Source organism: Phaethon lepturus, unplaced genomic scaffold, assembly GCF_000687285.1.
Source record: "Phaethon lepturus isolate BGI_N335 unplaced genomic scaffold, ASM68728v1 scaffold4273, whole genome shotgun sequence".
NCBI classification, from domain to species: Eukaryota; Metazoa; Chordata; class Aves; order Phaethontiformes; family Phaethontidae; genus Phaethon; species Phaethon lepturus.
In genome coordinates, this window is record NW_010529589.1 from 199,295 (window position 1) to 220,440 (window position 21,146).

Sequence of the window (21,146 nt, forward strand, 5' to 3'; positions counted from 1 at the left end):
ATAATACAAAAATCAAAATATTAATAAAATATAAATTTGGGGCATAATTAATTAAAAATATGTTGAAAAATTCCAGTTGTTCTTGAAATTGTTTAAAGCCTGTGCACATTAACACACAAAGTCAATTTGATAATTCAATGTTACATAAAACAGAAGCCTATTCATTCATCCAATATATATTGGGCATTCGTCAGCTTCCAATATATTTGTAACAATGTAACCTCTGTTCACATAAGAATAGAGGTTACACAAATGTAACCTCTGTTCCTTATGTAGGAGATAAGGCAGTAGGAAAACTTAATTAATAACATATATAGATATAATTATTGCAGGATCCTATTATACTTTGATTTAACTTCAAATCATAAAAGTGAGTGTAAGACTCCAGCCGGAAGAAACTTCCAAATGTGAGACACTGAAAGATTCCCATTACAAGTAATCAGGGTTTTTTTTGAGGAGAGTTTTCAGCACTGAATCTCAGTCCTGATTTCACTCCACAAACTGGCAAGACAGCGAGAACAAAAACTACTTAAAGATTGAGAAAGAATTCTCTAATTCAGTATTTTATTAATCTGTCATATCTGCTACTTTGACATTCCACATTACGTGGATATTTCCATCTCCAAAAAGCATCTGCACCGGAAGAAGGAAGTTGGGTATTTTACCCATGGAGTAATTTCATGTGTCTATGGCAGTAGCAGCTGATAAGACATCCAAATCAAGATGGGAAAAGAAATTTGCTTTCTAAGTCCATCTGTGGGTGCAAGGCTAAAAGCGGTTACTACAAGAAAAACTAGTCCCACTTAGATCGTTATTACATGAATTATTAAATATTAGCAATTACTAATAGCAAGAGCAAAGCAAACACACATGTAGTCCTGCCTGAAGACATAACGTCTACGGAAAAGAGGCAGAAGGGGAAATGAGGTGTTGCCAGAACGCAGCCAGCCTTCACAATTCTGGTTCAAGCCTGTCTAGCGATTACATCTACAAACAAAATGACAGTACCTTTGCACTTACTGTCAAGGAAAAACGTCATTATGGGTGCCAAGAAAGGAAGGGAAAGCCTGATGGAATTGCAAGAAGCAGAAAGATGACTGATGAGGCAAACGTGGGGTAGCCAGCAATACAGCCGATATCCAGAGAAAGAGATGAATTGTTGGTGAGATGGAGGAGAAGCACTTATGGCCTAAATGTACTCAAAATGTGGAAGATGAGATCTAGATGGCTCTGCACTACCAAGAAACTTGAAATAGTCTTTTTAATATATCTCAGGTGGTACCATTAATAAGAAATTCTGCAGCAGGAGCCAAAGCCATAATAATCTATGTATCTATAAAAACTGGCAACACTTCATGTATTCTGATGTGGATTACTGGGAACTGAAAGAATAATCAAACAATATAATTTATCTTTTGTAACCATGAATGCTTTTTTAGAATGAGGCCTTAATTTCTGTCTTTTCCCTCTCACTAGAGTGCTTAAGAGACACGTAACAGATAATTTAGTACCAGCAAGAGATTTTCTAATCAACATTTTCCTTTCTGACGGACATAACAATGGTAAATCAAAGGATAACTTTCCCAACATTAATAATTACATTTTATAATTTCAAGTATTTTTTCCTTTTGCTTTTAGTAAAAACAAAAGATGTGGTTGCTATGGCAAGAGCAGGCCAAAGTCTCTTTACACACAACATGAATAACAAAATTAATCTGATGTTATAAGAGTAAAGTAAGGTTCTAGTAACACCATGAATCCTGACATGACTTCGCACAACAAAAGCATAGTTTAAAGCAAGAATTATGCTCAATTATATGAACAAAACTACAAATCAAAATTGGACAAATACCAAATAAGTGAGTAACAGGAAAACATGTAAAAGCAGGTGCCTACTTTCTCGTATTTTAGTATTAAAATACTTTCTTGTATTTTAATCTATTTAAAGTATTATACTTAATATCAGCCAGGTTCTGCTTTGCCAAAGTCCAGAAAAAAACACAAGAAAATTATATATAGTGCCAATCGAGCATAGGATGTTTTGTCTATTGCAACTTCTGTAAGTTTATTGACAATGTATGTATTGTAACTAATATTAATATCACATACTCATTTCAAACAGCTTAATTACTCAATATACCACCAAAAAATAACATTAATCAAAACAAGAAAGTTTTATTCTTCCACATTACAGCTCCCTTCATAACGTCACAATCAAGAAGTAGAGTATAAGAATATTTTTGCATAAAATGATGGCGCAGACTATTTCTAAATTCCTTGTGATGTTGAAAATTCAATGAGCGAACTAGTCTAGGTATCCTTATTTGCAAAAATGTCAATGAAATTTACAGCCAAATTCGGGTCACTGTCTTTATAGCTACTACAGGATATATCTGAAATGTCTTTGTAATATCTACAATCAATTTTTAGTGCTGTATAAACTGCATTCTTCTTTCCTAGGAAAAGAAATAATTATATGGATTAGGAATGACAGATCATCTTCTGGAAAAAGAACAACATTTCTACAACTAAGAGAAAAAAAGAAAAACTAACAGAATGGCAATACAGTATAAAGTAAAATTGAAAATCCATTGAAAAATGTAGCAACTGAACTAGCCTATGGTGATGTAAGAACTAGCAGAGCTGAAAGAGTTACACTTGCTAGTCAAGAGCAGCTGAAGATCTCAATACTTCTAGTGAGATGAGGAATTATGTAAGGGGAAAGCCCTCTAGAACACACAGCAGGAAGCAGAAGATTTCACCATTTCATTCTCGATCTGAAAGGGATGGTGACAGTGTCCGTTCCATTCAAACTGCAGCACGACTGTTACCTACCTTGATTCCACTGGTCTGTTATTGATAACAAATGCCATTTACCTAATGAAATACAAAGAGGTTTCTTCTGAATTTCAGCTAAGCAAGGTTCAGTGCAAATTAGAACTCTGTTTTTTTGTCTTGATGTAACAATCTTCTGTATTTGCTTTTTAAAAATAAAGTAGATTTTTAATCTCCAATAGGTAGAGACCTAACTTAGTTCTCTCAGAAATACTTAATAGTATAATTTAGGCTTTTCCCTTGCAGAAATATCTGCTGTCTGATGTACGTTTTCAGAATTATTTGCCTTTTGGAAGGAGAGCTTCCAAATGACAGATAATCTGTGCAAGAATGTATATTCAATGATGAAAACAATTTTGCTTATAACACCCCCTAAAATGGTTACAACTTAAAAATGTATGTTCGTTTGTAATGGCAACTTATTTCCTAAGTATACATATTGATAGAAACAAAAAATTCAGTGTTTAATCTATTTTTGCATAAAACCAGGAAAAGAGAAAACAGTATTAAGAGACAAGTACCGTGCAGAGTGACACTTCTCTGCATCTGAAGTGCAACTTCCCTCAGACTTTACACAAAACATAAATGAAGGTCAGCAGAAGTTACAGCTTAATCTTGCTCTCTCTTAAAGAGATATTTTTCTTAAAATCTGGTTTTAGCTTAAATTTTACTCTATTTCTTTATCTATCTCTCCTTGCTCCTGATAGATATCCCTCCCTTCCTGTGACTAATGATGAGCAGGATGTCTGCTCTGCTTTATGGGCAGACCGTTTCTGGCTTTCAAGTACTTTAAATCAAGAGAGACTGATACAACTTGAGATCAGTGCAACATGACCGGAAAGGAAGTCACTGTCTATCACCCCAGTGACAACCACATTAAGGTCTTCAGCATGCAAACAAGTGACCGTGCCCCAGCTGCCATGTAGGAGGTGTTCTGGTGCAGTCCACATACAATCTGGAAGGAAAGCCTTGTGTACCTGCAGTTAATGATTTTGTATAATTGACCTAAGCAGTCAGATTCAGCTGCGGCTCCACAGACACTTCTTCTAGTGGAGAAGCAAAATCATCAGTTCTTTACCATCTTAGGCTGTGGGATCTCACAGAGAAATCAAATTGGGAAACAACATGGACAGAAAATATTCCTCACTTTTTAAACTTACATTTAACTTCCAGTTTTGCCTCCAAAACAGAAGTGTGGTCCAACTGTGGCTGCAAGTAGTTTACCTTTCTGTAACCCAGGCGACTGTTGGTTTATCTGAAAAGCAACCTTACCTACCTGTGATTCGGATTTAATTGTCTGACTTCTCCTAATAACCTAACTGCCACACCCTGAGCTTACTGCACACCTCCTGGTTGTGTCCCATCAGTCTCTATGGCCACCACACTGCAAACAGATAGTAAGACCAAGGAGCCTTAGCTTCAGGTTTTGGGTGCATGTCACAGCCCCAACCACTGTAGCCACAATCGATGTCAGACCAGATCCTGACTTAAACCAGCTTTTTATCACATCTACTTTCTCAAGAAAGAAACAGTGCAAACAAGCAACATTCAGGAAAAGGACTTTGGGATGAGAAGGTGACAGTGACTCTTAACAGAACATGATGTCAAAAGCTACAAATACAATAATCTGCACATAATCCTCTAAATCTGAGGAAATAGGGCTCAACTGAAATAGAACTGAATGAGCTCTGGTGTTCACAATTTGGGTATTTTTTTGTTCTTCCTTTTTTATCTTTGCCAACAACTTTTTGTGACGATCATCTTTTTCCTGGTATTTGGGTGCCTCTTAAATAGTTTGGGGAAAAAGTAGGAGACAGAAAAACAGCGTAAGAAACAAATCTTCTGCATTGATTTGAATTTTGGACAGAAATTCAAATCAAGCATTGAAAAAATCCATCCATTTGTAAGGTATCTCACCATCCCTGTTGAGGAAGGTGCGGACAGAGTCAAGCTCTCTCTTCTCCACAGTGATGCCCAAACTTCAGGTCAGGTGAATGCAGAGTAGAGAGCATTAATCTGAGAAGAGGTCCCAAAACAGCTTAGATCTGGAGCCTGTACTACTGTGTCAGACTGTGCTAGTGTGCTCATATGCCATTCATAGCTCCTCTTGGTCTTCTGGTACACTCTGTGTACTGAGTATTTTGGGCCAGTTACTGACTACTGAAGGGATTTGTGGATGGTCTTATGCCCTAATCGCTTTCTCACAGACTTGACAGCAAGAGCTCTCCTGCTGGAGCAGAAGCAAGGCTATGTCTTTGTTACAACACTTGGATATATCAGTTAGAAGCACAACACTCTCTTGCCCTTCAGATACAAGCAACTTGAAGAAATTAGTTATTATCTGTGATGAGTCATAATTATTTATGTTATGAATTTAAATCAAACTGATCAAGTCAAGAAACAGTAAGGGAGCAAAATAGACTAATGAATCTGGGTAAGATTAATATTCCATTTCACATTAATTTCATCCTTCATATAAAAGAGTAGCAAAACAATGCTTATGCAAGCCTCTTAGGTTAAATTTTGCTGCCATACTTATTCACACCAGGTACAAAATGCTCTTGAAGAAACAAAACAGCATTTCTGAGGTTCTTCCCTTTCCAGTATTTTATTTACTAATCTAACAAGTGCAAAAGCCTGTGAGACCAACTTTCCTTCTCCCCCAAGCACTGCCTGTTGGCAGTATCTTCAAGCACAGCAGGGGTTTAATAATCTTTCTTTTTCAAAATTACTTACAAGTGGATTTCACAAGAAATGAAAATGTTAGCGATATATTTGGATTGCCCTACTGGCTGAGATCACACAGAAATAAAAGTAGTGTTGCAAGGGTCAATATTTCTAATGCTGAGAACTACTGACTTTCTGCGTAGAACAGATGCTTGAGTCGCTACTACTGAAGTACTACCGTTTCTCTGACCCCAGAGAATGTAGCTGAGAACAGACCTGGGTTGTGATAAACTCTTTTCAGATGTGCAGACTGTGCCTGCACAGGAGGCCTCTCAGAAGGTTCATGAAAAAGTCTGTGGGAGCATATTTGAGATACTAAAATAACTCCCCATTTTTCTAGATACTAAGCACTAGCAAATTTGTTTAATCACGGTATAGGAGTTAAAGAAACTGAGCATCTTCCAAAACTAGCCCTGTATTCTGTTTGTGTTCCAGGCGAAAGAGGGAGACAGTACTATCAGGGCAGGCAACAAAAATAAGAGAGGATAAAAATTTACAGTTGGAAGCCACCCATGGACAAACTATACCGTGATGTGGGACCTGAAAATTGGAAGAAATAACTAGACATCACATGGCAAATAGAAATACTGCAATAAAAACACATAGAAAGACAAGAAAAACAAAACTTTGAGCAGGGTGAGACTTCAAAAGTTCTCAAAGTACTTGACTCAGGCAACCATGTGTTTTCTGTCTGTCTAGGTCACTGAGGGATAATTCACATGCATTTCAGGTATGTCTTAATGTAACATAGATTCTGAAAACAATTTTGATTGCTTTGTTTCTAAGTGACCAGAGATTGTCTGCACCATGTTAACTGGTACCCAGAACTCGTATCGGTTACCTTTCCAACCAAATGTGCTAGTACAGAGTTGAATCACAGTAACCTCCTTGAGGACACACAGATACTTCGGGATTGCTTTATCTTCGTGACAGAGAAAACTGCTAATTCTTCACTCACAAAGAAGTTTGGAGCACTGCATTCCCTTCATATGTCTGAGTTTTGCTATAAAAGAGGCCACCTGATTTCCAGTGTAAGAATTTAATTTAGCACCTCAAAAGCTGATTAAAATACATTTTACAGATACTTTATATATATGTGAGTGTTTGGAATGTGGCAGATTTATTACTGTGGACTTTTAGATATAAAATGAAGAAAAATAAAATATGTCAAAAGTGTTTCAGTGATGAAGGAAGCTAGCTCCTCTTCATTTATGTGAAAACATAAGATTAGGGTTGTTCTTGTGCAAATAAAGATATCAGATTTATTTTTACAACTGCCATGGCCCTTCTCTCATGAGTGGCAGACACACAAATGATGTCAGTATGTATGACTAACAACTAAAAATAAAGCAGATATTCTTGCACAGGCTACGTAATATTCTATTAATACATGACCATTTTGTTTAGTTTACATTTTCTTTGGACCTTGCCCATTCACAGCTTTCTCTGAGCAGTTTCCTTGTATCACATACTGTGAACTATTGTCACTCATTCACTTCTAGCGGTTTTAGAAAGAAAAAAAAATCTGCCTCATCTTCATCTGATGAAAGCACTTTTCATCAAGAGTTTAGCAATTCATCCCTCTCCATGACCCTTCTAATTCTACCAAGTTAAAAAAGAAAATCCATAAAAACATTTCCCAACTAATCCCTTTCTCTAATATGTCGTTCTGGGTTTTTATCCCTGTAATAAATGCCTTGCTGCATCTTTACTGTGATTAGTCTCATGGGATGTACATGTGATGAGCATCTCCCCAGGGTCAGACTGAACACGGGTCAGAATCCCATAGCAAATGCTAACACACATTTCAATCCCCCCAAACCACCCAAGCAGCCAGTACTTTAGCATCAGTGTTTATATAGCACAGTGTATAGTTGGCAGGAAGAGGGGCTAAGACAAAGCATTTTTATTTCTTAAATGTGAGACTAAGGTGTTTCCAAAGTGACAAAAAATTGAATTCCATGGGGTTTAATGTTTCCTTTCCTCCAAGCACTGCACACAGTGAGGTCGCTAAACCCCAAACAAGCATGTGTATCCCCAGAAAATCAAAACCCCAGTGCTGACTGGATCATGGACTTGCTAAGTCTCTAAAAGACAGGAAATATATCTGGTATCAAGTGGAATTTCTGCTCAGAAAGTGGAAAAAAGCAGGACCTCCTTATAGCCAGTGCTTCTGGCACTTGCACAGCACGCAAGAAGTACCGAGAATTGTAACAGCTCTACTGCCTTTGGATGATGGAGAGGGAGGCTATCAATCTCTCACATTGGAGTAATTTTTTTATTCTCTATAATTACATTTTGACTGGAACAGGGATGTGAATCCAGATTTAACCGAACCTGCAATTTTGTCGCATGTGCTAAGTTTGAATGACTTCCTCAACACTGTTACACAACTGAGACTTTTTTAAAGCATCACTGCCTTTTTACCTGGACTCTTTGTTCTCTAGACAACCTTGTTGTGTTCATTCTGATATATTTTTTGTGACAACTGAGGAACCACTGACATGGTGACACAAAATAGGATCGGATCTTGTTCTGTAAGATTTTCCTTTGATTAGCAATGGGAGTCTGTCATATGGTGTTCCAGTTGCCATGCAAACAGCCTTAAATTATGCTTCACAAGATTTCATCCCAAGTAGTAACAATGACAATCCTTATGTACCCTTTTTGTTTTTCCAAACTTCTTTCTAAAAGCAGACTGACATGTATAGAAATCTCACTAGACTTTACTGCATCCAAGTTCTATAAAATAGTCTAAAACAAGTGTGCCTGCAAATGCCAGACCTCTGGCAGATTTTAATACAATGTGAAAATCATATACTTGAAACTGAAAAAATAATCCCTGCAGGGATGATTTGATGTTGGATGGGCATGCCCCCCTTTTTCTAACAGTACTAATTAATTTGTAGTCAGTTTCAGTAAATATACATTTTCCCCATAAATAAAGATTTAAAACTCACAGACCAGACACAGTCTCATTTTCTATTTCAGCATTTTGACATTCATTGGTTAGTGTACCCCACAAAAGTCATTGGTCTCAAGCTTAGATGATACTATTGTAAGGAGATTTGAAAAGCGTACGAATTTCTTCTTGCCTTGTTTTCCAGTTCATGTCATAGTAACTTAGAATCAAAGGCTCCTGAACTATTTTTTTTTTAAATATTAAACTCTTCATTGAAATTTAAATCCCCTTATTCTTGGGATATTTTTGCATATAATAGTCTCAAATTCTAATGTTCAAACAAGCAGCAAGATAAGGGATGTCTCTACAAAATTCAGCATCCCAAGCAACCGGTTGCAGTGTTTCTTCTTTTGCCAGGGAACACATTTTCTGACTTGTCTTTCTCCAGACTGCCTGGAGTGTCTATTGTTTTATTCTGCTGATAAGAATCTATGTTGATCTTACATCTCTGCATAAACAGAAATATTGCTTCATCTTTAAATCCAACAAATCAATGGGACACAACTGTGTACATCTCCCAAAGTATAGATGCTGCTCAACCATACTCATTCTTTATCCGTGGGCACCTCCTAGATCTCTGTAAACACACTGAGTATAGAAAGTTATTTAGTACCACTCATGACCCCACAAAATTTTATCCTTTCTAGGTATCAGCAATTCTTCCTGGTGGTGTTAAATTTTCTGAGATTACAAACAACCAAGCAGTTCTGGGGCGTGCTTAAGTCTTACTTTTTTTAATCTTCCCCCTCCCGCCCCCCACCCCAAGATATGCAAGATTTTTTTCATTGTCTTGTAACTGACCAACAAACATCTTTCTCAACGGTTTTGTTCATCTACCCTTCCACTGAGAACTCCATACGGAAGACTCCAGGCCTTCACATTTTAAACCAAGAGCCAATATTCTTTTGTAAAGATATGAAAAGATCACATCTGCTTTTAACTTGCCTTACATTTTTGCATGACAGTTACTCATAACGTAGCTTTACCTCTCTCTAGATAGTACCTGTTCTTTTGACACTTGAAGGCTTTTATGAAGTGCTATTACACATTACTTCTCTTGCATTTATTCTCATATATTGCATGCTTGCAAAGCTGGTGCCCAAACTATGCAAAGTTCTGTTTTATTTCTGGTTTTTGTGACTTGAATTTTATTTGCTATTTGGCATCCCCAATAAATACTATAACCTCAGAGCTTTGCTTGCATTCTGTTCATCTTACTCTAGCCTAAATAACTTCCATTAACTGGGAACTTTTATCATGTTTTATGAAGTGTTCATATCGGCTCTTCCAAATGTTCTTGTGCACTATTTTCTTTAAATCACGATCATTGCTTCCTACCTGATCAGGGCACAATCTCCCAGAACTCCAAAATTATCATTTCAGCCCTACAGACATCACTAGCTCTCCTAAGTTTAACCCTCCTCCTTCCATTTAAGAGGAACCTTGCCTATGTTTTATCTTCAAGTGCAGCATTCTTCAGATTCCTGTCCTACACCTTCTGAAGGCTTGAGTTAACAAAAATTATTAAACCCACAAATGCTCCAGAATCAGCCACATCCAAAAATAAAAATACAAAAATACCTTCTAATAGCTCCCCATTTTTTTCCGACTACTGTTTGAAGGCTCAAGGGAGAAGATATCTGAAGTATTCCTTTGTAAGTTAAGTAGTTTCTGTTGCAAGGAAATTTTCAGCTGCTTAACACTTTTATTTAGGACACTGAATTTGTTCCTTTTTATTTGATTTCCATAAGTAGTATTTGGTTTTTATGGATTGAGCAGAAAGTCTTTTTATTGCATGACTAGTTTTACCTGGATGTCCAAAGCCCCAGCTGAAACCGTATCATATTGGACCCTTAGGAAAGTCAGTCCTGTAAACCACATTTCTCACATCTGTACCTGGATGTACTTACTGTCTTCAAAATAATAATGCAAAGTTTGGCCTTGATTTTAACATATTCTTAGTTGGGAAGTTCACCAGTGGACAGAAATTATGGAATGCCACACTTCTTTCCCCAAAATATTTACAAGTAGGTTCTACCTACCTACTTATCCTAAGCCTCATGAGGGGACTTGTTCTACTTAACCAATACATTGTTCCTTGAGGAAAGGGCTTGAAAGGGACTTGACCTTATCCATGTCTCCATCCTGAGCTGCTTAGATAGCTGGCATACTTACAGCCTTTCAAAGCCCTGGAGTTGTCTTTCTATAATGACTGGAGAAGCAAATTATGTGCTCTGTGTAAAAGACAATGCTGCTATTACTGCACATATTTCTGAATGTTAGTAGTACTTGGAAGCTGCTTAGAGTTAAAATGGTAGCTGAATATGCATTGGTTACAAAATAGAACTAGGAACAAAATATCCTGTAAAGAAACAAAGGCATAAAAGCACTTCTACTGAGCAGATTTTTTTCCCTAAAGTAGGAGAGAAATTTAAAGTAAAATTTCGGTCTAGCAGAAGCAAATGTTTATTCAAAATTAATTATGTACTCACCTTTGACTCTATCTCCTTTGTGCAGATGAATTTCCCCTTCTCCTTGAGGTTGATATGGCTTTACGACAATAAAAAGTCTTCCAGGTACAGCACTGTAAAGCTTGCGTTTTGGACCCTGATAATCCAAGGCGGACAGAGTATCCTTGTTGGCACTAGGATTGTAAATGGCACTGGAAATTTAAATTAAAAAACAGTAACTGGTTATTTAAAATGGGCAAAGTTAATCATTTACCATCACCTTAACAGGATTAAATTAAGCAGTGAATAACATTAATTGTCTTCCAGTAAGACATCTAACCCTTCAGAAAAATACACATTTTTCATCCTAAACACATGCTTTTAATGGTTGAAATCTTTCATTATGAAACATGATCAATATTCATCTCACCATGATGGCCTAGGAAAAAAAACACATAACACTAAAGCTTCTAGTTTTTCTGCAAACTAAACTTGTGCATTCACAGACCCTGATGAAGTTCAAAATTTATAGGCAAATCATACATTAGAAGCATCATAATTTGTCAGAAAGACTTTTAAACATCAGTAATTACAATTATTGTTGGGAATGGATAGCTTTGTAATATTGTAATATTAAAAACAATCAAGACAATTGAATTATTAACTGAGCGGACTGAACAATCAAGTTACTTCATCACTCCAAGGCCTGGAGTTAAATTTTAGATCTGCACAAAGCACGGTTCTTATGGCTACCATATTCTCCAGAAGATCATTTCTTACTTATGGCAATCAATAGCTCTCCCAATGACTTCAGAATGGTATGCCCAGAAAAACCATAAGTCATCAAACAACACACAATCTACTTACGGTGTCTAAAGATGAAATTATTGAAAGTTGGTGAAGAATGCACAAGATCATTACTAAAGCTCCAGAAAAATGAGTGAAGTGTCAAAAATATACGAAAAGAGAAGGAGGCAAGTATTAAAGAAGGTAGAAAACCTACAGGAGATATCATGGCAAAATTGCAATACACTACTATTCAACTTTTTAAAAAAAAAACATCGAAACTTGAGGTCTTACACAGAAAGTCTAGAAACAGAAAATATTAATGAGAAAGAAGAGTATCTATAAAGATTTATAGGCAAAAGATAGAGTACCAAAGGAAGAAGAATGATTTAATGGTGGTCTGGCGTCGCAACACTCCGCTTACTTCCGTGTAAGGAGACAGAAAAGATCTCAAATTGCTATAAGCAAAATTACATATGAGGGCTAGAGTTTACTGTTTCTTCACCTTTTTCTTTTTTAAACCAATCTCCTAGCAAAAGAGGAGTCAATGAGGCTCTCAATATAGGTAAGGAAGTTGTCTGGTAAAAAAACCAACACATAGTAGTTCTTTCATATCAGGAACACTTCCATTTTCCTGCAGTAACTTCTTCACCGTTTGGAATAGCATCCTCCTTTCACCTCGTTGTTCTATTACTGTGAAGAGGTGCTAATAAAGATAAGCTGTACTCAGGGGTTTGAAAGTGAGCTCTGGTTGCATGTCTGTGATTGAGTTCGCATCAGAAAGATGACATTCAGGTTTCAGTTCTTTTGCTCCATTCCTTTTTCCTTATAAGCAAAGAAATAGTCATCACCATAAAAAAAAGCCAGACCTATAAACTGGATGCTACACATCCAATTTCCACTTGTATCAAGCTGTATCTTCTGCCTAGTCTGGCAGCAGCCAGGTAGCAGCTGTTCACAGTTTTACGTCCCAGCACCTTCTTTAACTCCTATCACAGAAGATTCATTCATTTTCTCTTATTGAAAGAGAAGGGGGAAATGGCACATTTAATCTTCGCACTAAATGTATCATTTCTCGTGAGACAGGCTTACTAATGGAAATCAGGGCTGCAACATGGGATAGATGACTTCTTAAAAAAAAGATCTTTCCTCTCCCACCTCGTCCCCAGCTTGGGCTCCCAGCCCAGCAAGACCCATGCTGTGAAGGAGCAGGAGGAGGATGTAGAGATTTCAGAAGACATGTGGACGTGCTTCCTTCTCACTCAGAAGAAGGTGGCCATCCTTGGTGGCTCATTCCTGACTGAGGCTGTGCTGGCACCTCCTTTCACTAAGCACTGTGGGACAAATTCCACAGGAAGGATGCCAGTTCCCTTGCCTCCCCCAGCTCCCCCTGCAAAACCAGCTGGGTATGAAAAGCAGCAGCCTCATGAAAAGATAAACACCTGAGCCACACAGGCTGTAAAGATCACAGGAACCCCTTCCAGCATCGCCTTCCAGCCTTCTCCTTTCCACAATGCAAACTCCCAAAATCTCATTAACCCTTTGTCGTACTCTAACCTTCCCCATTAATTAACCTACCCCTTCTGGCTGCTTCTGCTCCAGAACCTGCTATTTCAAAAAGGGCTTTTTCATCTAAGGGGAACAACAGCTTTGTGGTGAATGTATTATTTGCAAATAATAAGCAGAGACAGCAACAATTCCCACATTTAGCTGATAGTAAGTAGGTGGCCATACAGTTAAACAAAATCTGTGAGGAAAGTGTCATGTAAGGTGCCATTCATGACTGCAAAATGGGCCTGTGGCAAGAAAAGGCATTGCCTGCAGGAAAAGTTATATATAAAATTCTTTCAGTTGTCTTTAAATTTAGAGAGCTTCCAGCTCTCTTCTCAGTACTGGCACATACTCTGGACATCTCTGCAACAAGTCTTGATAGTACATATGAAACTCTGCAGCTGGGTAGCAGTTTAAATAGCTGTGATACTGATGCAGTAAGAGAAAGATCAAAATTTTATATTTTTTTAATTTTAATTTCAGGCATTAAATTGATTTCTACTATCATTTGTGCTAGTTTTCAAAACCAAGTGCTTTCAGAAAGGGAAGAGGAAAGTATCTGAATAAAGTCAAGCAAATAAGCTTCTACAAGCTTATTAAAAAAAATTTTTTAATTGTTCCCTCTACCTCAAAGGATTGCTTATACTTGAAGAATTGTAAGTGGGTTATCCCTGGAATATTGATGAAAAGGCATATTTTGTCCCTTGCAGCTAAAATCATCATTGACTCTAATAATCATTGACTGGTGGCATCAGCAGTATCCAGTGGAATACAAGGACACTCATTCTCTGAAAAGCACCTCACAGCCACCTCCTCACCTAAGCGAAGCCTCATTACAGACAACCTGTTTTTAAGCTGATATGGGTCTCTGTGAAAAAGCATCTCCCAAATTATAACCAAATGAGTTTTTGCCATTATTGTAACACAAGGTAAGATGAGTTTGCTCTACTGCATGACACCACTGGCACAGGAAATTTGTATCTTGTTCCTTCCAGCGACTTGTATTTCAGACAAGTGTTTTTTACAACACAGCTATTTCCACTCTCCAGCAGTATTGTTACTATCACAAACAGTGCTCACCAGTTTGGGTGCCTACAGCCAAGGAGAGAAGAAGAATGTGCAGGGTAACAGGTGACAGCTTCAGCTACATGACATTTTGTTTTACTGACTTGAAAACTCAAGTAAAGATCCATTACACCTACAAATGACAAAGAGAAACCAGCAGCTGCATTTCTTAACCATACCCATGTCCTTTTCTACTCCAAACAGCGGATATTTTTTGACATTAGGAAACAGAACAGACAAAGCCTGATATTTTAAATGACCACTGAATTAAATGCGTTTGGTCAAAATGTTTAAGCTCTAATTCTCTCCATCAGTACTCAGCTCTGCAGAACTCTCCTTTTTGCAGAACTTTCCCTTCATTTTTGCAGCCCCACGCTTTAACCCCTCATCCTGGTGCAGCTCCATCACTTGCACACTTGCCAGATGCAGTTCCCAAGTCCTCCTCAGAGTGAAGCTGTAATTGTCTGTCCACAGGGCAGTGGCTTCACAAAGCTGAAGCCCCCATCTGTGATCGAAACTTAGACACAATCCTCTGTTTTATTATATTACTTACAATACCTACATCACTCTAATTAGTCAGGATTTGCTCTCCAGTGGGACATAGCTGCAGGACATTTGCAGAGAGTGCCTGCTAAATCACATTTGTAAATCAAGACGAAAGGAAGAGCAGCAAAGTCACAGGGAATGTAGAACCCTGCAGCAAGGATAATTATGAAGGAAGGCCATGACATCTATCACCACCATCTCAGGAAGCCCTCTATGCTCTGGGCCAGCCTCCTACACAGCCCCACTTATTCCCTCTATTTCACTCTTTGGTTCAGCACACATCCACAAAAGGGAGAACTTAAACATCCTCTGCTTCATCACCCATGAGCAGCTCTAACACAGGTTTCAAGCATGTCCAATACTTTCATGAAGGGATCAAGTATCTCAGAAATATTTTACTGTTCTGTTAAATGCAATTGTTATTTCAACTGTTAAAAGATCTTGAGAACTAGCACCTTGATTTGGAGGTGCAAACTCAGTGACAAGTCACTGCTGAGCTTCGCTGAACTTTAAAGTCTGTCTGGCTGCTGGAGCTCTGTGAAAAATCAGCTGGCTTTGACTGGAGCTTCCAACTAAAACATTCATAGTTGGACATGTCCCACTGTGCTGAGATTTTATTATCTATATATTATATAGTGTGCAAAACGGGCATATAAATAACATAAAAGAACATGACAGTCCAGCAAGATGACGTTAGGGATATCTCATGCTGTGCAAATAGTCAAAAAGTCACCTGATGTGCCTGTGCTGCTGCCGTTTGGCATCCTCTCCCAGCCTGTTTAGGGATGGTGACCGGCTCCGGGAAGACGGAGTGTAACTCCCCACAGTTTTTACAGTTCCATTAGGATTATTCTGCATCTGTTGAAGTAGATGAGGTGAAAGGCTCCGGTGTGAAGAAGCAGAGGAAGAGGCTGACCACTCAGGGAGGTTGTTGATGTTCAGATTGTTGTCGCTGTTGGAACGAAGCAAGATCCGAGGTGCTGCTAAGGTGCTTGGGGGTCTCCGCCTTCTGTTTGAATAGGTGGGAGCCTCTCTAAAGGGCACTGTATGAAGAAAGACATCCAGGGTAATCTCAGATGATTTCACCACTTACATGTGTTTACCACCCCATAAAAAGACTTAGCAACATATGGCATTGTGTCTCCTGCAGAGACAGAAACTCTACCTTGCCTGCATAGCTTATCGAATTCATTATCTTGAAAACATCATTAAAACTGAAAACAACTGAGCAATGGTAACCTGTTAACTGGCTTTAATAAAGTTAGGCAACACCAGTGGCATGAGTCTGCTGAAGAGTCTAGGAAAGGGAAAACACTTGATTATTGCCAAGTCTGAGTCTCAAAAAGTCCATACTCATTGTCATATTCAATCAGAAAGACACAGAACAGGGCTGATCAGAAGAATTTTTGATGTGTGATCTTCTAACTTCCTCCTCCCATTGGCACCCAAACTGGGAGAATTTTCTTCCATTGCAAGTTGACGCCTAACCTGAAGTCTGTAGTGTTAACAGTCACCTTATCCCCAACTTCCAGGTTAAAATTGAGGACATAGATTTTTCTTTTGGCAGAACTCTATTACATTGCTATAATCCCTAGGTATTCCTCTCTTTCTAATCTAGGCATTTCTACCGCATCTATTACTATTGTATATAGAACATATTACCCGAGGGTAATACCCTCACTTCGTCACGTGCTGTGTCCCAAAGAGAACATGACTGTATCCAAAGGCTGCAATATACTACTTAATGAAATAGTCAGAACAGAAAACAAAAGCAAGGGCACTAAAAATCTCTTAGAAACCAGAGGGCCCATCCTTGCATCAGTGTTACCAGTACAGCACTGCTGTCATACCAGAATTTGTACAAGCAGACGCTACATTTCCCAGATCTCCTTTTCCCACTGTAGCGGGTCGGTTAGTTCCACGTGCAACTTAAAAGGAAAATTTCCTAATAAAAGGCACCCAGCTATCACTAGATGCAATGGCATTTCCATCCCATATTATAGGGTAATAAAGGATCTGACTGAAAACTCATGCTTGCCTCAGTCCCCATTCATGCAACTACTCTCGTTAATTTATTTCAGTGGAACCTACAGGGTTGCAAGATTTGATCCAAACTGCACATATTTACATCTGAAAAGTCACAGTAGTGTAACAAACAAAAGGCAGCCAAGCATTATTCTGAGGACTTCATTGAGCTGCTGGAATTTTCAAAAGATCATATTTCAGTTGGGAAAGAAGCCCCACAAAATATCATCCCACATGTCTAAAGTGCCAGTAAGTGCCTCTTACAAAGTGCCAGAAATGTCTACACATTCAATATCCTTCACAAACACACAAAAACCAGAATAAGAATGTCTGTCATACTGTACAAGTAAATAAATTCACATAAATGTGAATATACATAGGAATCAATCTGTCCTGCCTTGAAATACAGCTTTCAATTGAGAGAACACAGCAAAATTTAAGGTTTCTAAGCAAAACTGAAGGCATATTTATAACATAAAATAAAGATGGAAGGGCAAGTAAAAGAATGGTTTATATAATTTTCACCAGATTCGGTTTATGATTAACTGTGATTTTGAATATCTTAAAATAACATCTTTTGTATTTCTAATGAGCTGAAACTTTCTCTGATAAATAGCTCAACAACATCAGAACAACCAAACAAGAGAACAGTGTGCAGAGAGAGACAGGGCTTTAAATTAATTGCATAATATTTCATTTAAAACAAGGCTGAAATAAGGGCAGTAGTCTTTAAAAGCTGTTAAAGGGGATAAAGCATAGAAGTCCAATATTTGTGCTAGAAACTGGCAGAAACTCTCATTTTCAGAGTATTTCAAGTTCCTCATATTTCACATTTTTTTAAGGTTTCAAAGCAGTAGTGTATGTCACTGAAAGCACCTTGGTGCTTCAGATACCACAGTGAAAGCCCTGGTTAGTACTAACTTAAAAGAAAACTCACAGCACTTATTTCCAAAACTGACATACACCGATCCTCTAGATTGATGTATACGTATATAGATATAGATTGATGTGCCATTTGTGCATTCCTGTATTTTTGACATTCGAAAAACAGCTCTAGAAATTATTTCATTGAAGACAGGGATCCTTCCCAGGTACAGTAAAGAAGAATAGCTACTGTAGTAATTTCAGTAAAGGAGAAAGCACACAAAACTGAATCTGGGGAATGTTTTGCACATACAGGTTTGCTACCTGAAGGTCTAGTGCTGTTCCCTAAGGGTCACCAAAGTTTCTCTTGGACTTCAGTAAAAATTGGATCTGATCCTTAGATTTTAATCTTTCATTAAATTAACAGGCAACACTCCAAGCAGACTGCTGAGCCTTCCAGCCACAGACTGATAAAACTAAATATTGCCAAAATTTTGGGGATGTTTACTGTAACTTTTGAGAAGCTGGTGGGGTATCTTCTGGTGGGAGTGGGAGGGAGCACGAGGGGCACAGTGCCCAGGTGGGGTGACAGCACAGAGAGAATTGCTGAGCACATTTATAGCAACAGATTTTAGAACACACAAAACTGGTGCATTCATTCCTATGGAAAAACAGGGTATGTTTTGTATGGATACACATTCTCCAGGTACCAGATTAAATGAATTCTTTTTATGAATTTTTTGATTCATAAATTATTTCGTTTTTTTCATGATTTTCATGACCATTTAGAAGTTAGGTTTGCTTTGCTATTAATGGTCTGTTCTTAAGGAAAGAACTGCAAGCAAGATTAGCTTTTACTACAGAAAATAAACAGGAAAGGGGACAACTAATTACATCAGTTGACGTGTGTCTAACACAAATCTTTTATAGAAAGAGTTAAAAATAAGCATTTCTGTGCCTAAAGTGATTAATATTCCACCCAACTGTTTCTTTTCCCCAGCAATCTGCAAACTGTAAGTGGGTGGATTTTTTTTTAGCTGCTTCTTATAGGCATTATTTATATTATTTTCCCAATTAAAAAAATAACTAAAACACAAAATGATTAAATGCAAATATCCATGCTTTAACCCCTGTTGGACACTGTTTTTCCCTAATACTTCATCGTGTTCAGAACTGTAAGAAAAACTGTCACAAAACTTCCTTGGGAAAAACACTTGATATAAAATGACATGAAAATGCCTGAACTAATTTCATGCCCCTAAAGTTTAAAATTATCATCCCTAAAACCATACCTGAAAGTGCTATTTAATCCTTCCTCCAGCTCTCAGAATTCTATTCCTGGCATTTCATACATCTGAAGGGGCAATTCAGCATCATTTACTGACAAAATTCACCTAGGAAATCCCTTACGTGTCTTCAAATGCATTTCTTAGGGAACAAAAACATTTTTATAACTACTTGACTCTTCAGAGAAAAACCTAAAATGAATAAAGTCACATCCAGCCTTAATAATCAGTTGCCTAAATGGACTGTCTAACATAAAATAATTTTGAAAAAGAAATTGCAGGAATTGCTTAATTATAGAGTCACTAAGCCAATCATAATAAATGTACACAAGAAAACACCGGTCTGAAACATCAAAGTGTTCTGCTTTCATTGCTTACCTTCTTTCTTTGTGAAGGCATTTAACAAAGACTTCATTTTCCCTTTTTACTTTAGCAGCAATCCCCTCATTATACAACCTTTGCTGGGAAGAAAGAGGCAAAAAACAAACAAAAAAAAAGAGAGAAAAAAATAATACAAAAATAAAGCTACCCAATTTCTATGTGTTCAGGCTGCCTGCACCCTAACATAAGCAGCAGGTTTCTGGGCACTGTGTAATTGCGAGCATAGCTGGGCATGCAGTACCCAGCGTTCTGGTGACAAAGCCCACCCCACATTCTGTCTGTCAGCTGGGAGCCAACTGTGCATAGACTGGAGCTGCTCAAAAAAAAAAAAAAAAAAAAAAAAAATCTTGCTATCTTTCACAGCATTAGTCATGTGAACACCACCGCCACAGCCCTGCAGACGCTACTCTTTGCCTCCACGAGCGCTGCATTTGTGCGGGAGCGAATGCCGGGCTGAGGGAGGTGCGGGTGGCCGGGGCTCCAAGGGGGCCAAAATTCACATTTGCAAAGGGCAGCGGGGAGCGAGGTGTGAAAAGGTACTTCGCAGCAGTGCTCTGCAGGCTGCAGCTGGGGGAAGGAAAGCCTTGACAGAGGTGAGAGCTGCTGTACAAGTGCATTTAGCTTTTAAACTTGCTCAGATGACTCTCAGTGCTCAGAGGCTTTTTGCTATTTATTTGCTTTTTGCTATTTATTTGCTTTTTGCTATTTATTTGCTTGCTTACTGCAATGCTCCAAAGAGCCAATCTGAGGAAAAGTATAAATCACACCAAGCTTCACACAATGACTACGTACGTTAAGAACAGAGACAAAACTACCACTAAACAGAGTATCTTAACATGGCCTATATTCCAGTCCAAAACAGATGAGATACCAGCACAATTGTTTTCCAGTTCTCTTCCACTGCACAAAAATAAACCAGAATTTCTTTTTGCACAAGGTAAAAATAGGAAAATTTGACCAAGCCATTTCACTTAATTCAGTGCAGATGCCAGAAAATAAATGATGTAGCCATTGCAGTTTTAAAGTACTAATTCTGACAAAAAATTCTATAGATAGCTATGCCAGCCAGTGCTCCCAGAGGAAGAGCAAATAACTGAAATGGGCAGATAGGAAGCAGGGAGGAGGTGTTAAAAATCACAAAAATTTTAAGCATAACTAGTCAAGTGTAAGATACCAAGATTCCAAGGAACAGGAAACTCACTGTTTAAAAAAACCATAGTAACCTACATGAAAAACTGTCTTCAAATAGTATAAATTCTGTAACAGTCAATAAATATTTATTCCATTTAAGACATCTCTGCTGATCGCTAATGCATCTCTTTTGAAAATTAGTTCTTTTTCTCACTGAGAAAACTGCTTCAAGACAGACAGAAAATAAACTACTTTAATGGATTTAACTTCTGTATGCATTACAATTTCATATTTAACATAACTCTGAAAAGAATTAGTAAGCACAAATGAATTGAATAGTTTAAACTTAACATTCCAGTGTCTACATAGCTATTAATTTATAAAGAAAAGAATATTTCTCTAAATCAATATAATTTTACGCTTTCGTTCTATTTATTTTTAAAAGCAACTATTCTTAGCAGGTGGAAATGTTCTCACCAGAGGAAATGTTGGATGCAGCATATGTACACCCTTAAACATCTTTATTTGACAGCAGGA

General features: G+C 37.8%; 1 protein-coding gene across 1 annotated transcript in view; it reads right to left on the bottom strand.

Annotated features, from left to right (window-relative positions):
* SHANK2 (SH3 and multiple ankyrin repeat domains 2) overlaps positions 1-19,512 on the bottom strand; it is a gene marked incomplete at its 3' end in the record, with an annotated part of 214,944 nt that extends 195,432 nt beyond the window's left edge. Inside the window, exons 1-3 of the mRNA XM_010283974.1 lie at positions 19,476-19,512; positions 15,656-15,965; positions 11,017-11,186 (exon numbers count right to left, since the gene is read on the bottom strand). Coding sequence (XP_010282276.1) covers positions 11,017-11,186; positions 15,656-15,965; positions 19,476-19,512 — 517 coding nt within the window. The remainder of the gene's footprint in view (positions 1-11,016; positions 11,187-15,655; positions 15,966-19,475) is intronic.
* Positions 19,513-21,146: the final 1,634 nt, after the last annotated feature.